The sequence below is a fragment of the Tachypleus tridentatus genome, chromosome 10 (genome assembly GCF_004210375.1).
Source record: "Tachypleus tridentatus isolate NWPU-2018 chromosome 10, ASM421037v1, whole genome shotgun sequence".
Lineage (NCBI taxonomy): Eukaryota > Metazoa > Arthropoda > Merostomata > Xiphosura > Limulidae > Tachypleus > Tachypleus tridentatus.
The window spans coordinates 155,880,591-155,899,963 of record NC_134834.1 but is presented as its reverse complement, the minus strand read 5'-3'; the positions used below and the strand labels follow the sequence as shown (position 1 = coordinate 155,899,963).

Sequence of the window (19,373 nt, the reverse complement as noted above, 5' to 3'; positions counted from 1 at the left end):
TCTAGTTTTATTCTGCTAAATTAGGGACGGCTAGCTCAGATAGCCCTCAAGTAGCTTTGTGCAAAATTCAAAAACAAAACAAACAGCATAAGGTGTGTTTTGTTTGCTTTTTAATTGATATGCTTAAATTATATGGTGTTGTTGTTTTTGCATTTTTTAAACTGTGCACACAATGATTCATGACTTAAACATATTTGGAAAATATTTAGTACAAGCAAAGTTTTCTGCTAATGGTATATAGGCTATTCCTTGAAGAATAAAAGATTGAGTGAATTCAGTGACCTTCATGTTCATTGAACTTCATTTTCATATAGCATGTATGGATTCTCCTGGGAATTGTATAAACATTCTGTTATGTAATTTCAGGCAGTGAATATGACTGTTTCAAAAGAGTGGCAAAAGATAGCTCAGGACATTCTTAACACTGATTCTAAGTATGTAACTTCTTGCTAGTCAATCCTAACTGTACATGGTAACCAAAATTTGTTTTGAAATCTCATACACAAACTGTAAAGATGTAAAAGCACATGTTCAATTGTCATTTATGAACATAGGTTGAATGGGCAATTGTTTCTATTTTAGATCATGTCTGAGTTACTTAAAAAATTAACTGAGGAGGTGTGTGATACTTTTATATAAATTTTTTCATGCATCATAACTTAATCTCTTTTCATTCTTTAATTGTTTTGAGCAGAATAGTTTGTTTTACATATGTAATCTAATAACATTGGTACATGCTTGATAAACAATTGATGTATCAATAAAATTTTGCTCAAGCTATGATGTTGCTGTTTTCTAAAACATACTTGCTTCCTCTCACACTACAGCTATTACTCGACTGCTAGGATTTCTTTATCTTAGCCCATCTGAGCATTGGTCTGATTTTTTCTGCCTTGCTTCAGTCTTTTGTTCTTTGCTTAACTACCCTTGGTAATATTTGTCTTATGACACCCTCCACCTATTTCAATGCACCCTCTATCTTAGTATTGTATGTATAAGCACCTCTTTAAGTTAAAATTGTCACTTATTCTTAACAAAATGCTCACTAATGGGTGTCTCTGTAGTATGACCATTGGAGATACTTTGGAAGTTCTTTGTGTTACCTCTTTGATCCTTGTAGAAATAAAAAATAAAAGAAATTTTGTTTGGCAAGCCAGTATTTGGCATACATCACTGGAATAATGTAACCAGTGCTGAGACAAATCAGGTCTTGCCTATGACTTGTAATGTTTTTTATGAATTGGGAGGCAGTTGTTGGTTGAAGCTGTCTGTGACCTTATCTGTAGAGAGATGGAGATACATATTTGGTCCAGTGGTGTTTCCCAGGGAGCTCTAAGGCTGCACTTGCAGGCAATCCTGAACATTTTGTAAATAATTTATATTTGTATTTTCTAGTGCCTTTCTTTACTCTGTTGGCTTCTCGTGAGGCTATTCTGTATTAGCCACCTCCAGCTCCTTTTTTTACATTGAGTGCATGATGTTTTGGATCTTTCACCAGTTTGTTTTGAGTCTGTGCCTTTTTTTTAATGGTGGAAAAGTTTGAGGGCAAGTGCATAGTTCTCCCTCCATCCCTTGATATTATGGTTCATGCAGGAAGACTTACTGCTCAGATGAAGAGAGAGCTATGCCTTGTCTGTTATGTTTGTCAGAACAAGATGCTTTCACCTACCACTGCTAGGTGGAAGTATATTCAGACCTGCTCCTGGGAGTGTGAGGCATTCCATAAAGGAGTCTTGTTGTCAACCTGAATGGATCAGTTGTTTTGTGATTAATCTAATCCTACCTGTGGTGCTGAGATATTTGCCATCCTTACATCTTTTTTTAGGAAGCATCTCGGTGATCATCACATCCTTTGTGATGAGTTGGAACCTCACACTGTATTGGTATTTCTTTTGCCAGGACTGTGGGTGATGAAGTTTGATATGAAATGCCTGTCTGCACATTCCATTGCAGGTTTGTCACACTACTCTGAGTTTTATGCTTAGGGATCTGGTACTGTATTTCAGGACTCTGACCTTCCAACCAGCATCACAGAATCATATGAACATTTTCTTGTTGCATCCAATCTCTGGGCCTAGGCTTACACCATTCCTTGGATATCTGACTGCTTCTGACACCAGTTGACAGTATGTCACAGCCATATACTGCTTTCCAAAGCAACCAAGGCAGGATTTCTTATCAGAGCCAAGACATCTTATCTCATTCCAACACAATATCCATTTAGGTTGTTTTTCAACATGTATCTCTGTCAGACTTAGCTGATTTTTATTGAGCTCCACACTATGGTACAGGCTGTTTGATTTTATGTCTCCTTCTCCTATGGTTCTGTATCTTTTTGTGTTGTAGGTATCACTTAAATCTCTCATTCCTTTGGAATGAGTGTGCATAAGATCCCTTCAGTGGTCTCGATGCAGCCATTGGGTCATGAACAACAATCCACTGAATTCCCCAGTTTTCTAATTCAGGATTGATGCCTTCAATCTTGAGTATTTGTTAAATTGAAAAAATACAGTACTGCCAACTTGTTCAGCACTCTATTGTTTTGTGTATGCTTTGCTTCAGAGATGGGATGGATGTCTTAACAGTCAGGAATTCCAGAGCCTGTGAACAGACAATGAAGCCTTCCTCCGTATCAGTGTTTTAGAACCTCTTGCTGTTCAAAAGGTAGTATCTAGAGGTCTGGAATTATTGAGAGGCAAGGTCATCATGCTTTAAACTCCAACAGTTCTTGCATTTCCTGTCAAGTGGGCATTTGCTCCAGGTCTTTGTTTTTGAACTTTAAATCATCTGTATTGGGCCCACTATCACTATATCTGTGTTCTTGGGGTGATGAGTTTAGTAGCAGATCACTTGTATAATCCCCATTGAATCCTCCCAATAAAATGGGTGCTTCATCAAATGTTTTTCTAATGGATTTACCTTCAGTTTGGGACACTGATAATCAGTGTGTTTTTATTCATTGGAACACTCAACTATTGACATTTTGACCTACAATACCTTACTTTTAGATATGACAGTAGATGCATCTGATAAGGACTTGATTGGTTTGGATTGTACTTGTATGTCTGCCTACCTATTAATCTGTTTACTGAGAGTCCTAGCAATTATTTAACTCCTGGTTTCTGCTTCTAATGATACCTTTAGATGTGCCCATTTCTTGCACTTCATCTTTGGCCACCTCTGTCAAGGCAGCCACAATCTGTCATTTTATACCCATCTGTCTTAAAGCTAAAGCTTTAAATGCAAACCTTTGACAGCATTTTTAAGGTTACCATGAACATGTCTCAGTCTCTACATAATCCTACGATGGACGTTTACAAACAGAAATGACAAACATCACAACAGTGGTGTATCTTGAGTAAGTTGAACCCACTTAGTGCAGACATACCAACCATAATTTGGTTTTTAACTGGGCTATATGATGAGGGTTTAGTATCTTCCTACAATTGCCCTATGTTGGATGATCTTATCAGCTTCCTTTATATACTTAAAGAGATTGTAATTCTTTGTTTCTGACCTTGTTAAGTAGTTTTGCATCCTTTGTCTCAAATGATTCTTTCAGTTCCCTAACTGAGATATAAAGGTGGTGTTACATTCTCTTCTTGACATTTTTTTGAGACCTGAGCCTTGTATCACCTTTCCTTTCCATTCAGGTGTATTTTTTTTGCTGATGTTGCCCATAAAAATTATTTTCACTACGTGTGCACAGGATGCTTTATCATTCTAAGTTCTTATCTTAGACACTGGCAACCAGGGTAGGGAATAAATCTTTTTCACCAAGTTATCAGGCTTCTATTTTTAACCTGTATGACTGATCAAATCCTGTTTGTTTATTATGTCCAATGTGGGCCTTGAAGTCTTATGCAGCCTACACTAAAGCTTTTAGAAGCACTTGATGATGGTTATTTATTTATTGTACTCTTTGTTTTCCAGGATTTATTTCCAGATGCTTGACAGGGTGGGTACAAAAATTGATCTGTATTGCTTATTCTGGGCTCTCTTTGGAGGTGAAGAGACGTCTGCAAGTCACATCTCATTAGATTTCTCATATTTGTATGGCCTTAGCAGCCTGGTTGAAGGACATTGTGTGGACTGGCATATGGTTCTCTCCCAATACATTTATAAAACATTATTTACATGACCTAGCAGTATCTTCCTCTGAGGGTTCTTGACAGTCCCTTGTAGCTATTCACTAGGTTATAGGGAGAGGGAAATATTTTCATTACTAACTTTGTCTTTTCCAAAGTTCTGTTTTTTTCACAAGATCCTGCTCTGTGACAAGTGTTGTCCAGTTAGGTGTGCTTTTATTAAGTCAAATCCACACTAGCAATCACTAGTGCAATGTACTTTATCTAGGTTGCAACAGGCTCTGTAGAAAATAAGTGTTCCATAAGATCAAATAGTGTAGACTAGGTGGTATTATTGTACTGTGTTGGACTTCTAGTTACAGATTATTATTAGTACAGCATAAGGGGATCCTGCTCATCACAGGTTTAATTTGCTTTTAAAAATTTAGGGAACTTGGTTCACATATTGTACCATTTCCAGAGCATTGTTTTTGAGGACTTCCCAACATGCATTAACACATGCCTGTATTTAACTAGCAGAGCTTGGAAATTTTTACAACTTCCTGTGTCCAGTCACTGGGGCATCGAACAGAAGTTGTTCCTTCAGAGTGTTTGAGTGATTTTTCTTCATTCTTGGATATGAGGGTGAAAATGGGAGCACTCCTACCTGGGATGATGGATGTCTTCTCTCCACCCTAGATGTTGGTAGGAGCAGCACCAGCCGATGCGGAAGTCTACTTGTAATAATGGTTCAGGTTTGATGCTTTGCTATATGGTGGAGTTGAGCTTGCAATTTCATTTTAATCAGTATTGGTTCAGTACATTGTTCATGGATGAGAGTTCCTTGGTTCCCTGTAATTCTGAATGCAGTGTTCCCATCTCGACTCCTTGGCTGAGCACTGTATGTTCTGTGTTCTCCTCATAGTTTTTGAAGCAAGTGGAATTTACCTTGCCTACACTAGCTAGCAGTCATGTAATAGCTGTAGTGTGAGAAGAAGTAAGCAGTATTGGAAATATGTTTTGATTCAATAAAATGTTAACGTTCCTTTAATATTACTTTGGCATGAATAGTACCAGTTACAGTTGTGTGCATTTTATCATATTTACAGATAATTTGTTACATTTTTAGTGTGTTAATATTGGTATCTTAAAATAAGGGAACCCATATGCAGAAATAATAAGATCAACCTTAAACAAGTTGTTTTCCCCTTACATTGAAGTAAAATTCTTAGTAGACAGGAAGGAAATTTTTCCTTTCTTTCTTTTTTTTACAACTACATGCACACACACACACACATGCACAATCACTCTTCCCTTCTTAAATAATTGTTAGAGTATTTTAATAATTGATAACTCATCTATTAACAAATGCTAATTTGTTTCTTATCTTTATTTTGTGTTAATTTTCCTGGTAAAAGAGTAGTCTAAGAGTTGATGGTGAGTAGTGATGACTAGCTGCATTCCCTCTAGGTCTTACACTGTTAAATTAGGGACGACTAGCCCAGATAGCCCTTGTGTAGCTTTTTGCGAAATTCAAACCAAACCATTTACTGAATGAAGTATTTGAATAGCAGGATAGAATAATTTTGTACTTCAATAGACTTGAGCAGAATACACATCACTAGGTGTCTGGCATACATGCTGGTTTTTTTTGTATACTGACATGGCAAATGTGGCATCCAGCTATAGTTTTAAATACCTGATTCATTCTTACATCAAGTGAGAATGGTGGTTCTCTGTGTGTGTTATAGATGGTGGTGTTCTTTGTTCAGGTATCCAAGCAAGTTTACCACTGGTTTTAAATAAGTTCCAATATTGCTGTTGTCATGTTGAAATACATGAAGCAAATATGCCACAGTCTACTGTGGTTAGTGAGCTTGTTTTTATCCCATGCTTTTGAATTATAGTGGAAATGCAGGTCTTTCTTTGGGGTCTAACCATTTGTAATAAAGAATTTTAATCCTATAAAACTGTATATACAAGAACTGGTTACAATTGCCTTCCTAAAAAAAAGAAGAAGAGAGGACTTCAATATGATAAGATAGCCATTATTTGGCATTGATTAATTATATCTGATATTTCCACTTTTTTGAATTCCTTTCCATATTTCAGTCTTGCAGAAATATAATGTCCAGTTATTATCAATCCTAAATGGTTATGTTTGTAGGAATATTAAGTTTTTTCAAAACACTTTGAATCCACCTTCAGAGTTATTTTTCAATTTCTCAAAATTTCTCACTGTCAATTTTGCCAGAAATTGGCATTTTTATTTAGCTTTTTCAATTCTGAAAAGAAAAAAAAAATTTATGGTGAGTGATTCTGTTTTTAACTGTCTAATGCACATCAGTATGTTTACCAGTAAATAACCCATTTTTTATTATCTTTTGTTCTGTATAGTATAGTTAGTTTTTAATGTAGCACATTAAGATAGAATATAGTAAGCTTATCAAGAGTAGTGTGATAATGTTAGTACATCAAAACCATGGAACGTAAATATAGAAGTTTAATGACTGTCTTGAATTTCTCATGTTCCTATCTACCAGTTGTATAAGTAAGCAGTACAGATCATAAAGTTACTGTTAAGTCTAAAGTAGCTGTGTTAAATAGAATATGAATATAAAATGTATCTGTCTGATGATGTGGTACAACTTATTGATCTCTTTTAGAAATACAAAGTATATAAAATGCATGTAAAGTGGAAAGTGTAATGATTTCTGCAACTTTTAAAGTGAATAGGACCCACTCTAACAGTTTAACAGCACAGGAATCATAGTGCTGCACACACAACTCAACTAATACGTTTCTGTGAGGAAATACTGATTAATTTTCTAGCTGCTTCAAACATACAAGTGTTGAAGTGATATGGATTGTAAGAAACTTTCTTTTGATTATGTTGTGTAACATTGTCTAGGATACATGGATAACTTTAGTATTTGTTAATTTTCACTGGCTACAAGATGTTGCACTTTGTTTATCATGGCTGCAGTACAACTTGTTGCAGGTCTCTTTTTGTATGGCCAGGCTGTTGATCTACATCCTTTTGTTAAAGTACCTGTGTTAAATAGATTATGAATATAAAATGTATCTGTCTGATGATGTGGTACAACTTATTGATCTTTTTTAGAAATACAAAGTATATAAAATGCATGTAAAGTGGAAAGTGTAATGATTTCTGCAACTTTTAAAGTGAATAGGTTTAAACTCCCTATTTAAGCAAACCTGATATGTAAGATATATGTGCTCTATTACCATGTATCGTAGAGATTTTAAAAATTGGGTATCACGTAAAATAATTTATATTTTATGGAGTTATTATGATTTATTTCTCCCCATTAGCAGGCTTGTTGCTTGAGGTCAAATGCGATGAACTTGTGACTCGCATATATGAATATTAATCACTGATGGATGTGTTAAAGTACAGCATTTAACTTTAACTGCTTTTTTATTAAAACATTCATTTTACACTTTCGTCACCTTCATTACTGTCAGATAGTAGTTTGTAAAATATAGTGAGATGCAAACAAAGGCATGTGTTTATTATTTACAAATTTTGAAAGTAATATTCCTGGTATGTATCCAAAGAGTACATGTTTCATTTATACATTTGTAAAAGATAGTTGTGAATATGAAGATAAAAACTTGTAGTACTTTTTTTTTTTTCAGTCTGTATAGAAATATCTTGGGATGTACACTTATTGATGTGAACTTTGTCAATTATATAAAAAAAATGTAAATTAAAATTTTCACAAGATAATTATAATAATCCCAGAAAAACAACACTGGTACACAAACCAGACAAGGCTCCAGTAATTGATAAAAAATCTAACTTTATTAAATTCCAAGGTAGACAACAGAAATTTACATTGAATTAAAACTGAGTTGAAAAATGGTTGTGCAGCAACAGAAGTTTTCATCTGTGACAAACAAACTGGCAAAAAAATAAGAAGTAATGAACAAGCTTTAAAAACTATATTATTCATTTAATTAAAAGGTCAATAAATGTGACTTTTATTTGTTGTTGATTAGCTGAAAGTTAATTGTCTTTACAGCTTTATGCAATTTTTGTTCAGTAGTGTACAAGAAGTCTGTAAAAAGTGTACACAAAATAATTACAAGCACCAATAAAACATACTCAGTCCTTTTAGTAAGGACAAACTTATTTGTCAGACAAAACAAGAAACAAACTTAACCCAATGGATCTCTTAATGTTGCTTAAATAGCCCTGTCTTAACACTCAGTGTGACTGTTTGGCTTCATAACCTTTATACTCTTATCCCATAAATTAATCAAAGATTTTTTCATTAAATCAGAGTAAGGATAGAAAAATCCTGTGATGCCACTATAAAAGACAATGATTTAAACCTTAAATTAGTTTTCTGTCTTCTCTAACTTTTATTCATAAAAAAGTAGAACAGCATTCTTGGAACTGTCAGAGTGTACTTAAAACTTAGTAGTGATAAGACAATTCTTTTATTGTTCAAGTGATTTTCACAGAACATTCTCAGTAATCATACACAGACCTGCAACAGTATCAGAAACATATATTACAACCTTCTTTATCTAATTATATTCCTAAAAAAAACAGCATAAACCAACAATAATTGTTAAAATTTGAATAGAAAAGATATTACTTAATTACAGTAACTTCAGTATATAAAATAAAAATTTCTGTGAACAAAATGATCTTAACATTGAAGTCTGAAGTATTAAAATACTAAATACATTTATACCTTTAATTTGACAAAATGCAATTATCCAACTACAACAGCAGCACAATTTTCAAATTCAGTAAACAAGAACATTTTTATATAGGCTTAAGTTATGAACAGTCTTGTTCAATGGAGGCTATTTACACTTAGTAACCATGCATGTTAATAAAATAATACTACAAGCACTAAATGTAATTCTATGTAATAACAAATAATGATATTATCCTACCAAATTTTGATTTTATTTAACTTTAAATCTTTGTTAAATACTGCATACATTTAGATGTCATTACACGTATAGCATACCACAGACTGGTAGTTGGCCATTGTGCTATGATGTACACATATGACTAAATTTACACCAGGAGTATAACTGCCACTCAAAGGGAGTTTACCACAATGGAAGTAACCATACAATTGTATAGAGTTGACAAGGAATGTGAAAGCAACAAGGATAATTACTACTATTGGGAAAGGATGTTATATGATACTTGCAGAAAGGAATTATTAAATTTTGATTCAGAAATCCATCAAAATAACCAGTGGAGATAAACAATATATGTCTAGTCTGTGACAAAGAACCTACAAAAATTATGCAACTTTGCATAATATCATAAACTGTTATTTAGTGAGTTAAGAAAAATCACCGTCTCATTAATTATCAGTTGAAAAATCACCGTCTCATTAATTATCAGTTGAAAAATCACCGTCTCATTAATTATCAGTTGAAAAATCACCGTCTCATTAATTATCAGTTGAAAAATCACCATCTCATTAATTATCAGTTGTTTTTTATATACTCATTATTCTAAGGTTGTTTTTATTTACAAAAATATTTTCTTTTTGACTAATGTATTGATTGTTAAGGACAGTTGATGTTTCATGTTAATTAATCTAACTTATCTATCTATAAGTAGCTTCTTCATATCACTAATTTGTAAATTGTTAATTGAAAAACATTATTAAACATTTTATAAAGATAAATTATTTTAAATTTCAGAAAAGGAAAAAAAACTAGTAGTGGTAATTTGACTTGTGCATTTATCAATGCACATGGCAATATAAGAGTATAAGTGATATAAAAACTGTCACTAACATTTTGTGATAGAAAGGTAATTTGACTAATTATGAATTATTATTTCAAAAGGTGAAATTTAGCTCAGGACTAATTTAGGAAATTAAACCACCAGACGTATTCACAATAAACATAAATAATGACATTACAACAAATTGAATCATTCATTAGTGCATTTACAAAAATGCTTATTTTTGCAGCTCTGCTGGGTAAACTGCACAATTCTGGTGCAGAAAAAGTTCAAGGGGTGTTTCCATTAACCATTTATGCTGTTGTTACAGTGGCATGAGCTGTTTTCCATAGCAGTATAACAACTCAGTATTTTGTAAGGCTATAAATTGCTAACGTTTGATAGGAAATTATGCTAATATGTCCCTTATATAAGCAGTGGTTTTAATATTTGAATGTTTGTTGAGAACCTTTCTCTGTAATTACATTTGAAAGTGGATGTAGGGTCAGCTGCTTGTCATTTTTGATACTTTAATAAGTATGAAAAGACTGTGAAGATAATGGAGGAGGGTGGAAAGATTGCCTTGCTTTTAGTTGGAAGAATTATGAGAGGAGTTGGCTGACTCAAAAGTTATTTAAAGGATCATATCTAGATACAAATCACCACAAATGGCATTACTGTAAGAAACAAGGATGTTCCCCACCATTTATTATTATTAGTATTATTGGCATATTTTGTTTTCTGCAACCAATTTACCAATTAGTGTAGATTAGTTGTGAGAACAAGCTTCAAGCAAAGCTCAAAGCATCAGCTGGCTTTTTTTGAAAATATGACACTGCTTTTTCCATTTATATATGGGCATTCAAAAAGAAGTGAAAGAAGGAAAAGTTAGCATAGAATAATAAACTGTTATTGAAGAAGTGCATTGTTTAAGACTGTAGGAGATATTGTAGTAAGAGGTGAATTGTTTTCTTACCTAAATGTTTTATTTTTTGAGATTGGATGCTATTTTCTTAAACTGTAATCTGAGAACAGCATTTAATGGAAATGAATCCTGCTATCAGAAAACAAAATACACCCAATCAATCCTATCTTGAGGATCACAGCTCTGTTCAGTTGGATATTATATCTGCAGCTCTGTTGTTTCTACCACTCCCACATAGATATAGTTTAATATTAGTATTTGTCTGACAACACTTCCTTATAAACCCTTGTAATATCTTCCACTTGATCAGTCACCAACCTCAACATTATTAGGGTTGTGTAGAATCTGGGAGAAAAATTGGCTCTAAATTTTCTTTGATGTATTTTACAAGCTATTTCCTAGCCCACAGAAAATACCTTTCAAAGGCAATATTCAACTGTGGAAGATTACAATATATTATTGCATTTATGTATTGTTTAAAATCTACCTATTGTGAAAAGAAATGATGTTCTTTGTCTTAAAATCTGTAGTTGCTGTCTGTCAGCTACTGTCATCAAGCTTTGTAGTAATGATTATAGTTCTAAATCAAAATGCCATCTATTGGAGTTTTACAAAAGGCATAAGACAGTGTTTTGGTTGATACAAAACTGTTGAATGATGAACTTTGGGATAATTAATTCATTTTAGGAGACATGCAGGATGATCAAATAACATTTTAGGAAGTAATATCAACATAATTAACATCACAAGTTCATTAAACTATAATGTGTTGAAAAAAATTAAAAATATCGATAGCTGAATTTAAATTGCACCATGGCTGATGTTTAATGAATAGGTAAACCATACACCTATTGATAGTAGTTGGATAAATGATGTATTTTAGTTTTCCATATTTGTACTGTTTGTTAACTGATCTTTCCATAGATTTATAGATACTATTTACTTTCCCAAAAATTGTTTTATTAATCACTAGTTTTTGTCTAGCTTCTGTAATGCATAGTAAAGGTGTATCTTTAGTCACAGTGGATGGTGAGAGTTTGTTTTACCCTGTTAAAGTATTAGATTTGCATTCCTAGCCTTCGTTACTTAGCTGATGAGATCTTTAGGGTACATCATGTATTTCTTGACATCTTAAAATCTGTATCACATAATTACTTATTCTTGAAACATTACAGTTTTTGCTAAACTTGTGGCTGGTTCAAGTTTCATGTCACAGGAGTGACATGAAGTAAAATTTAGATGCACAGTATTGATCTTACATACTTATCAGTTTTTTAGTTTTATCTTTAGAATATCCAAGAATGGACAGTTTCTGCTATAAGTTTAATACTGTGATCAGAATTTTTCAAAATTTATTTAGAGAGCTACAAAATATACTAAGGAAGATAAAATAATTGATTTATGATATTTTTATTAGGTACAATAATCCTTTGCCTCCATCTTTTGATTGTAGATCCAAAGACCCACATGAACAACCATTGTGGAAGGCAGTTCCCTGGTTATAATGTTTTGAAACCGAAAGTTCCCCATACAAAAAATGTCATTTCTCAGAAACCAAGCTGTGATGATGGGTTTGATAAAACATTTTCTAGGGAAAATTATGTAAAAATATATCGGACTTCCTTCATTGAAGATGAACATTATGATAATGTTTTATGTAACAGAGATCATGATAGGAGAAGCATTATTGAAAAATGTGATAAAATTCACACAGGGGAGAAAGCATATAGTTGTTTTCTGTGTAGCAAAAAATTTATTAATAAAAATCAACTTGAAATACATCACAGGATACATATTGAAAGAAAACAATACAGTGGTGTAGTGTGTGGTAAAGAGTTTGTTAAAAATGGTTACCTAAAAATACATCAGAGAATGCACAATGCAGAGAAACCACACAGTTGTGTGGTGTGTGGCAAAAAATTTGGTAGTAATAGTTACCTAAAAATACATCAACGTATGCACACTGGAGAGAAACCATACAGATGTGTTGTATGTGACAAAGACTTTGGAACAAATAGTAGCCTAAAACTGCATGAGAAGATACACAGTGGAGAGAAACCATATGTTTGTGCAGTGTGTGGAAAAGAATTTGGAAGGAATAATCATCTAAAGGTGCATCTTATTATACATACCAGGGAAAAATTATTCAGTTGTATTGTATGTGGCAAAGAATTTGGAACAAAGGGTGACTTAAAAAAACACAAGAGGTTACACACTGGGGAGAAACCATACAAATGTGTAGTGTGTGGCAAAGAATTTGGGAGCACTAGTAATCTAAAATCACATGAAAAAGTACACACTGGAGACAAACCATACAATTGCTTTGTGTGTGGTAAAGAATTTGGAACAAATAGTAAACTTAAAAAACATCTGAGAATACACACTGGGGAGAAACCTTATAGATGTGTTGTGTGTAACAAAGAATTTAGAAGTACTAGTAATTTGAAAGCACATGAAAAGATACACACTGGAGAGAAGCCATACACCTGTGTAGTGTGTGGCAAAGAATTTGGTGAAAATGGTCATCTAAAAATACACCAGAGAATACATACTGGAGAAAAACCGTACAGTTGTGTTGTGTGTAACAAAGAGTTTAGAAGTAATAGTTATCTAAAAATACATCAACGTATACACACACAGGAGAAACCATTCAGTTGTGTCATATGTGGAAAGGAATTTGGAACAAATAGTAGTCTAAAAATACATCATAGGATACACACAGGGGAGAAACCATACAGTTGTGTAGTGTGTGGTAAAGAATTTAGAACAAACAGTTATCTAAAAAAACATGAGAAGATACACACTGGTGAGAAACCTTACACTTGTATAGTATGTGGCAAAGAATTTAGAGGAAATAGTCATCTCAAAATTCATGAAAGAATACACACTGGAGAGAAACCATATGTTTGTGTAGCTTGTGGTAAATGTTTCAGAACTAGTAGTTCATTAAAAAAACATGAGAGGACACATTGTGGAGGAACATAATACAGTTGTTAGAGTATGTCAAAGAAATTACAAGTAGTGGTAACCTAAAACATAATTACATGATCTGTGTTGTGAAAATGTAGTTATACCTGTGATAGGGAATTTAGAAAAGAGAGCATCTCTCTTAAGAGACTAGATTACCTATCTAAGAGAAAATGATGCATTTTTTTAAAAATTTGTAACATTAAGATATGAAAGGCAAAATTGCAATTATGTAACTAACACTTGAAACTGCAGTGCTTAATGTAATTCTTAATTATAGAATTAAGTAAAACAGACTTTTCTTACCTTCTGTTCAGGGATTAGTAGCACAAGAAGGATTTGATGCTAATCCTTTATAGATGCAACATAAAACTGATTTGTAACAGTTTTCAATTGTTTCAATAAACAAAAATGCCCATATAATTATAAGATTTCCACAGGGGTTAATTGTTAATATTCAAATTAATATATTTCAGTAACAGTTAAGTTTACAATGCAGTTAGAGTTGTGCATTTTCTTTTTTATTACTACAGATGCATAGTTTTTATCAAACAGTGTGTTCAAATGATTGGGAGGCTATATGCCTGCATAATGAAGCAAATTCCTGAAATTGTGTATGTATGTATGTGTGTATATATATACACACACACACACACATAATTGTTATACATGTAAGTTATCATAGAACATGTAATTATCATGTGCATTTAATGAATGTTTTAAGGATTAAGAAATTTTTGGACTTGTGGGAGTAAATAGTCTTTCTGCTTTATTTTCAGTATATACAGTAGAGTGTATAGCTAGGCTGTTAGTGGAATTTTGTTAATTAGTCATTTGCTTGGCTTACTGATTTATTAAATTAAATTAACAAATTATTCCTGTGAGATGGCCAAAAAGAAAAGAACCTATAATATTGAAAATTAGGTATCTGAATATGATACCTGTGGTAGACAAATCACAGATAGTTCTTTGCCTAGCTTTATATTTTACAAGAAATAACTGCAATATTTCAGTAGCTTGGATAGTTAGAATTAATCACAAATACCACCTGGTAATGCAAAATTTTATTAATCATTTTTCTGAGTTTTGACACTAATTGATTAAGCTTAAACTAGATTAATAGAAAATAATGAAAAAATTAATGAAACTATTGTAATTACTGGATAGTTGGAAAAATCAGGAACACTGATTTCAGTTATTTGGTTTTGTGACAGTTGAATTAAAAACATTAGTGATTATTTTCATGAAATTAATCAATTTAATAGTGATTTTGACTAATTATTTTACACAAGATGAATTGATATGCATAGATAACCAATTAAATGAGCTGATTGCTCATCTCTATTATACAGTACAAAAGAAAAAAGTCTATTGAACATAGTATTCTGAAGAAAATTTGCAAAGCCTTATAACATTGATAATTAGTTTCTGTATTCTGTATTAACTTGGATCATGAACTATAAAAATAAACTTGGTCATACATTTTTATTTAAAGTCTCTAATTATTTAAAGTTATTGTCAGGTGTCAAAATATCCCCACTATGAGATATTTTATAAATGGTTAGTAATAATTATGTTAGTTTGAGTTAGAATTACCTAAATGTAACAAATTTAATGTCAATTCTTAATATTTAGTTCTGATATATCTTGGAAAAATGTTTTATCCCATTCCACTTCACTCTGCTTTGCTGGTGTGATACATGGTCTGAAGATTTATACATAAAGATCCTAGCCAGATTTGGTAGATAGCATAGCAGTAAAAACAGTAAAAAAAAAACCAACAACAACTGGGGGGGGGGTCATGTAAGTTGGTGATTCAGCTGGTTTCTGTCATACCCTGACTCCAGCTGTATGAAAATAAACTGAACTTGTAAACACTTTTATATGCTTCAGTGTAGCATGTCCCCCACGTATACTTTTTGTGACAGCTTGATTCACATATATTTACCACTGCCATCACACACTTTGCTTTCTTCCTGATATAAAACACAACGTAGGAGATGTACACTGTAGAATAAGAGTGCAATTGAGTGGTATTGTGATGAATTCTGTCACCTAAAAGAACATCTAAGGATTCATTATGATGAGAAACAGGACAGTTAATAGAGACTTTTTTGATTGTTGTTTAAACGGTTATAGACCCTCTTCATGTTCAGGTTGGCATTAGATTACATGCAGTGGTGAACATAAATAAGAATTGTTCTGTAGGGAAATAGCATTCAAGCATTGGTCAGTAAGAATGAGTCTCTTGGCTTAAAATGTTAACTTGTTGAATATTGAGGTTATTAAACATTACATTAAAAATATTTCTGCTTTTTGATCTCTTTGAATTTTTAAATATCTCATAAGAAATCTGTAAGTGACTAAGAGGAATGTGAAAAAACAGGATCTTATTGTTACATTAGAACATCATGACCCAATAAGTTTTCTTCTGATGCTTTCGACATAACCTTTAAAAATGTTTTAATGCTTTGTTCTAATACCAGATATGGCTTTACAATAGAAAGTCTGTTTTTATATTTTTATTCTGGTTTATTAAGCATTGTACCACAAATAAGTAATAGGGATAAAGATTGTCATATAAAAGTATTTCCAAAGTGTTAAAAGTTTGCCACTAAACCAGTCACTGTTTTTTTTTTAACCCTCTCCATAACATCTAACCTATATAAAGGCTAGTGTGTGTCACATCATATCACATAATTGATTTCTTGAAATAGGAGTCATAACAGCCAAAATGCATTTATTGATATAGAATAGTTCAATTACTCTGCCCATTATGATTTGAATGACAGGGGTAAAAGGGTGCCATGAAACCTTGTAAGTGTAGAGAATGTTGGGATTACCTAGCCTAGAACCAAGTGAATAAGATTTATCATGAAAGTAAATCTATCAAGTCAGTCTTAAACTAAAGTTGTTACTGAATTAAGCTATTTTCTGTTATATCACCAACATTCTCAATAAAGTACAAACCTCTAATCAATGGAGACTATAAGTTGGCAAATACTTTTCCAGTTTTTTGTCTGTACATTTCATTTTATTCTTTTAGTACATAGAATAGCAATAATATTAGGTTATACTTTGTTGTTAAGCAACGTGACAAAAAATCATTATTGGAGCTTAGTGTTACCAGAAGCACTGGTTTTTTTAACTCATTTTTAACAGTATAACAAAATTTTTACTTTTTCTTGTTCCTGGACAGAAGTGTTATTTCCCAATTGCTTATGCCTAAAGTAAATGGAAAAGACCTAATTTTCTCTTCAAACTTTTTGTGACCTGGGTAGTAAAATTTTCAAATTTACCCATTTTCCAGAACATTCCAGGTAGATTCAGTGCTGAGTAGCTGATAGAGAATTTTCTTGAATTTACAAGAATCTTCAAGAACTTTCTAGAATGTTGTAGATGCTTTACCAAGTTTCCCTGTTATCTTTGCCTTTGGGACATCAGGGACATCACAGTGCACTACAACAGGAAGCAGTGGCCACAAGAGACCAAGTTCTCTGTGGGGAGGCACAATGTCAAGTGTGAGCCACTGGTGGACCTCCAGAAGGTGTTGTTCCCACCATTGCACATAAAATTGGGTCTTATGAAACAATTTATCACAGCTACTGATAAGGAATCTGCAGCTTTCAAGTACCTTCAAGACTTCTTTCCCTAAGCTGTCTGAAGCAAAGGTCAAAGCTGGTGCTTCGTTGGACCACAACTAAAGAAGGTCCTGGAGTGCACAGTAGGAAGGAAACAAAAGCTTGGGGCAGCTTTGTCACAGTGGTTTGGGGCTTCTTGGGCAATCACAAGGCCAAAAATTATATGGAACTGATTGAGGCTCTGGTGAAGAATTATGACAAAATGGGCTGCAGGATGTCCCTGAAAGTCCATATCCTTGACACTCATCTTGATGAATTCAAGGAGAGCATGGGAGCATACTCAGAGGAGCACGGCGAGCACTTCCACCAAGATATACTGGGCTTTGAATGCTGCTACCAAGGAGCGTATAACAAAAACATGATGGGAGACTACATTTGGGGGCTGATACATGAAAGTGATTTACATTACAGTTGCAAATCTCAAAAAACTACTCACTTCTAAACATTTTTGTTCATTTTTTGTATAACTAGTATAAATACATGTAAATCTTGATTCATGTGCTGTTTTATTCAGACCTTATGAAAATGTGCAAATTTGTCCATTTTTACAAAGAAAATAGGTTAATTTCTAAATTTCATTATCCAGGTCACAAAAGCAAAATTTGAAAGGAATAATGACCATTTTCTGTACTTTTACAATATAAGCAGTTAAGAAATAACACATACTATCCAGCAACAAAATTTTTGTTACATAGTGTAATTATTCTGTGAACATGTTATGAATTAATATTATGAATGATGTTAATTTTGATTGGCTCACAAAGGAATTTACTGAAATTTGACTGTCAGTTGCACTTTTCTGCCTCTTTCTTGGTCAAGCTTGATTTTGCAAAATTTATTTAAGTTATTTTCAGCTATGAAATATGAGGCTATGCTTTAGTGTACAAATAATTCTTTGTGTACTAACAAGCCATTTTTTGTTTTATAATCTGCAGTGTATCATTAAATCTGTTTTTGATCAAATAGAAGCTTTACATGAAGAAAATATTGTGTACGAGATATTCTAGGTTTCTTTTGTGTTGCAGTATGTTTATATATATATATATATATACTTATTGTAATGTTATTTTCGTGTACATATTCATAAAAGGTTCTAATGAGCTCTTAACTACTTACAGGTAATTATTGTCAGGTTTACTGGTTTTAATTTGATTACATTTTAAAATATGTTGGGTGTAGTACAACTAGATGGAAAGACTTGAAAATTTCTTTGAGACAAAACTTTGTTTTGAGTGTTTGAATAATTTATGTTAATAACAGTACAACTTGTATGAACTGAAGATAAATACATTATAATGAAAGACTCATCACAAATGGAAGGCCTACAGAGAATAATCAGCATATGTTTTGCTTAGATTACAAGTGAATTAATGTCACTCTTTCTCCAGGCTTTGTTAATTTTAGTGTGTGGATGTTCTTTATCTTTTGTCCTTTTTCTTCTCGGTTTCTGTTTTTAATGTCAGATTTCGGTTTTGGTTTCAAGTGACATCATCCCATGTCATATCTTAATGAAATTCACAAGAAATAAGTGACTTTTCCATTTTTTCCAGAATAGTTTTTTTTTAATACTGTACACCCTCACATTCTGTTAAATCTAAAATATTTATCACTTTAGTCTTACTGAATTCTTCTTTATAATTAGTTGGCTTTTTTTTTTTAATTGAATTCCCAGTTCAAAACAACAAACATTTCTGTTTTCAAAAGATAAAAGTTTGTTTGTTTTTTTGTGCTTTTTTCCATTGCTGTAATGTGTATTACATTTCTTAGCACAGTTTCTCATCTATATATATATTGCAAATTGCTCTTTTTTTATTATGGACATAAATAAGGCTTTAATTTTATCAAACGAGTTTTCATTATAGATAATATAAATGTATATCTCTCATAACAGTCACTGCTTTATATTGTTTTCCTTTTTTATACTCTTTTAAACCTATTTATACCCTCAAGTGGCATATCTTTGGACTCCCACTGCTAAAATCGGGGTCGCTTATTGCTTAATTCTAAACAAACAAACATATTTATATAGCTTGGTTACT

The 19,373-nt window shown here is 32.6% G+C and overlaps 1 protein-coding gene across 5 annotated transcripts in view; it reads left to right on the top strand.

Moving 5' to 3' along the window:
* The window catches only part of LOC143230697 (uncharacterized), a 43,517-nt gene that overhangs the window by 19,621 nt on the left and 4,523 nt on the right, over positions 1 to 19,373 (top strand). For all 5 annotated transcript variants that reach the window (XM_076464692.1, XM_076464689.1, XM_076464690.1 and 2 more), the window contains one exon: positions 12,180 to 13,532. In XM_076464692.1, the coding sequence (XP_076320807.1) occupies positions 12,180 to 13,532 (1,353 nt within the window). The remainder of the gene's footprint in view (positions 1 to 12,179; positions 13,533 to 19,373) is intronic.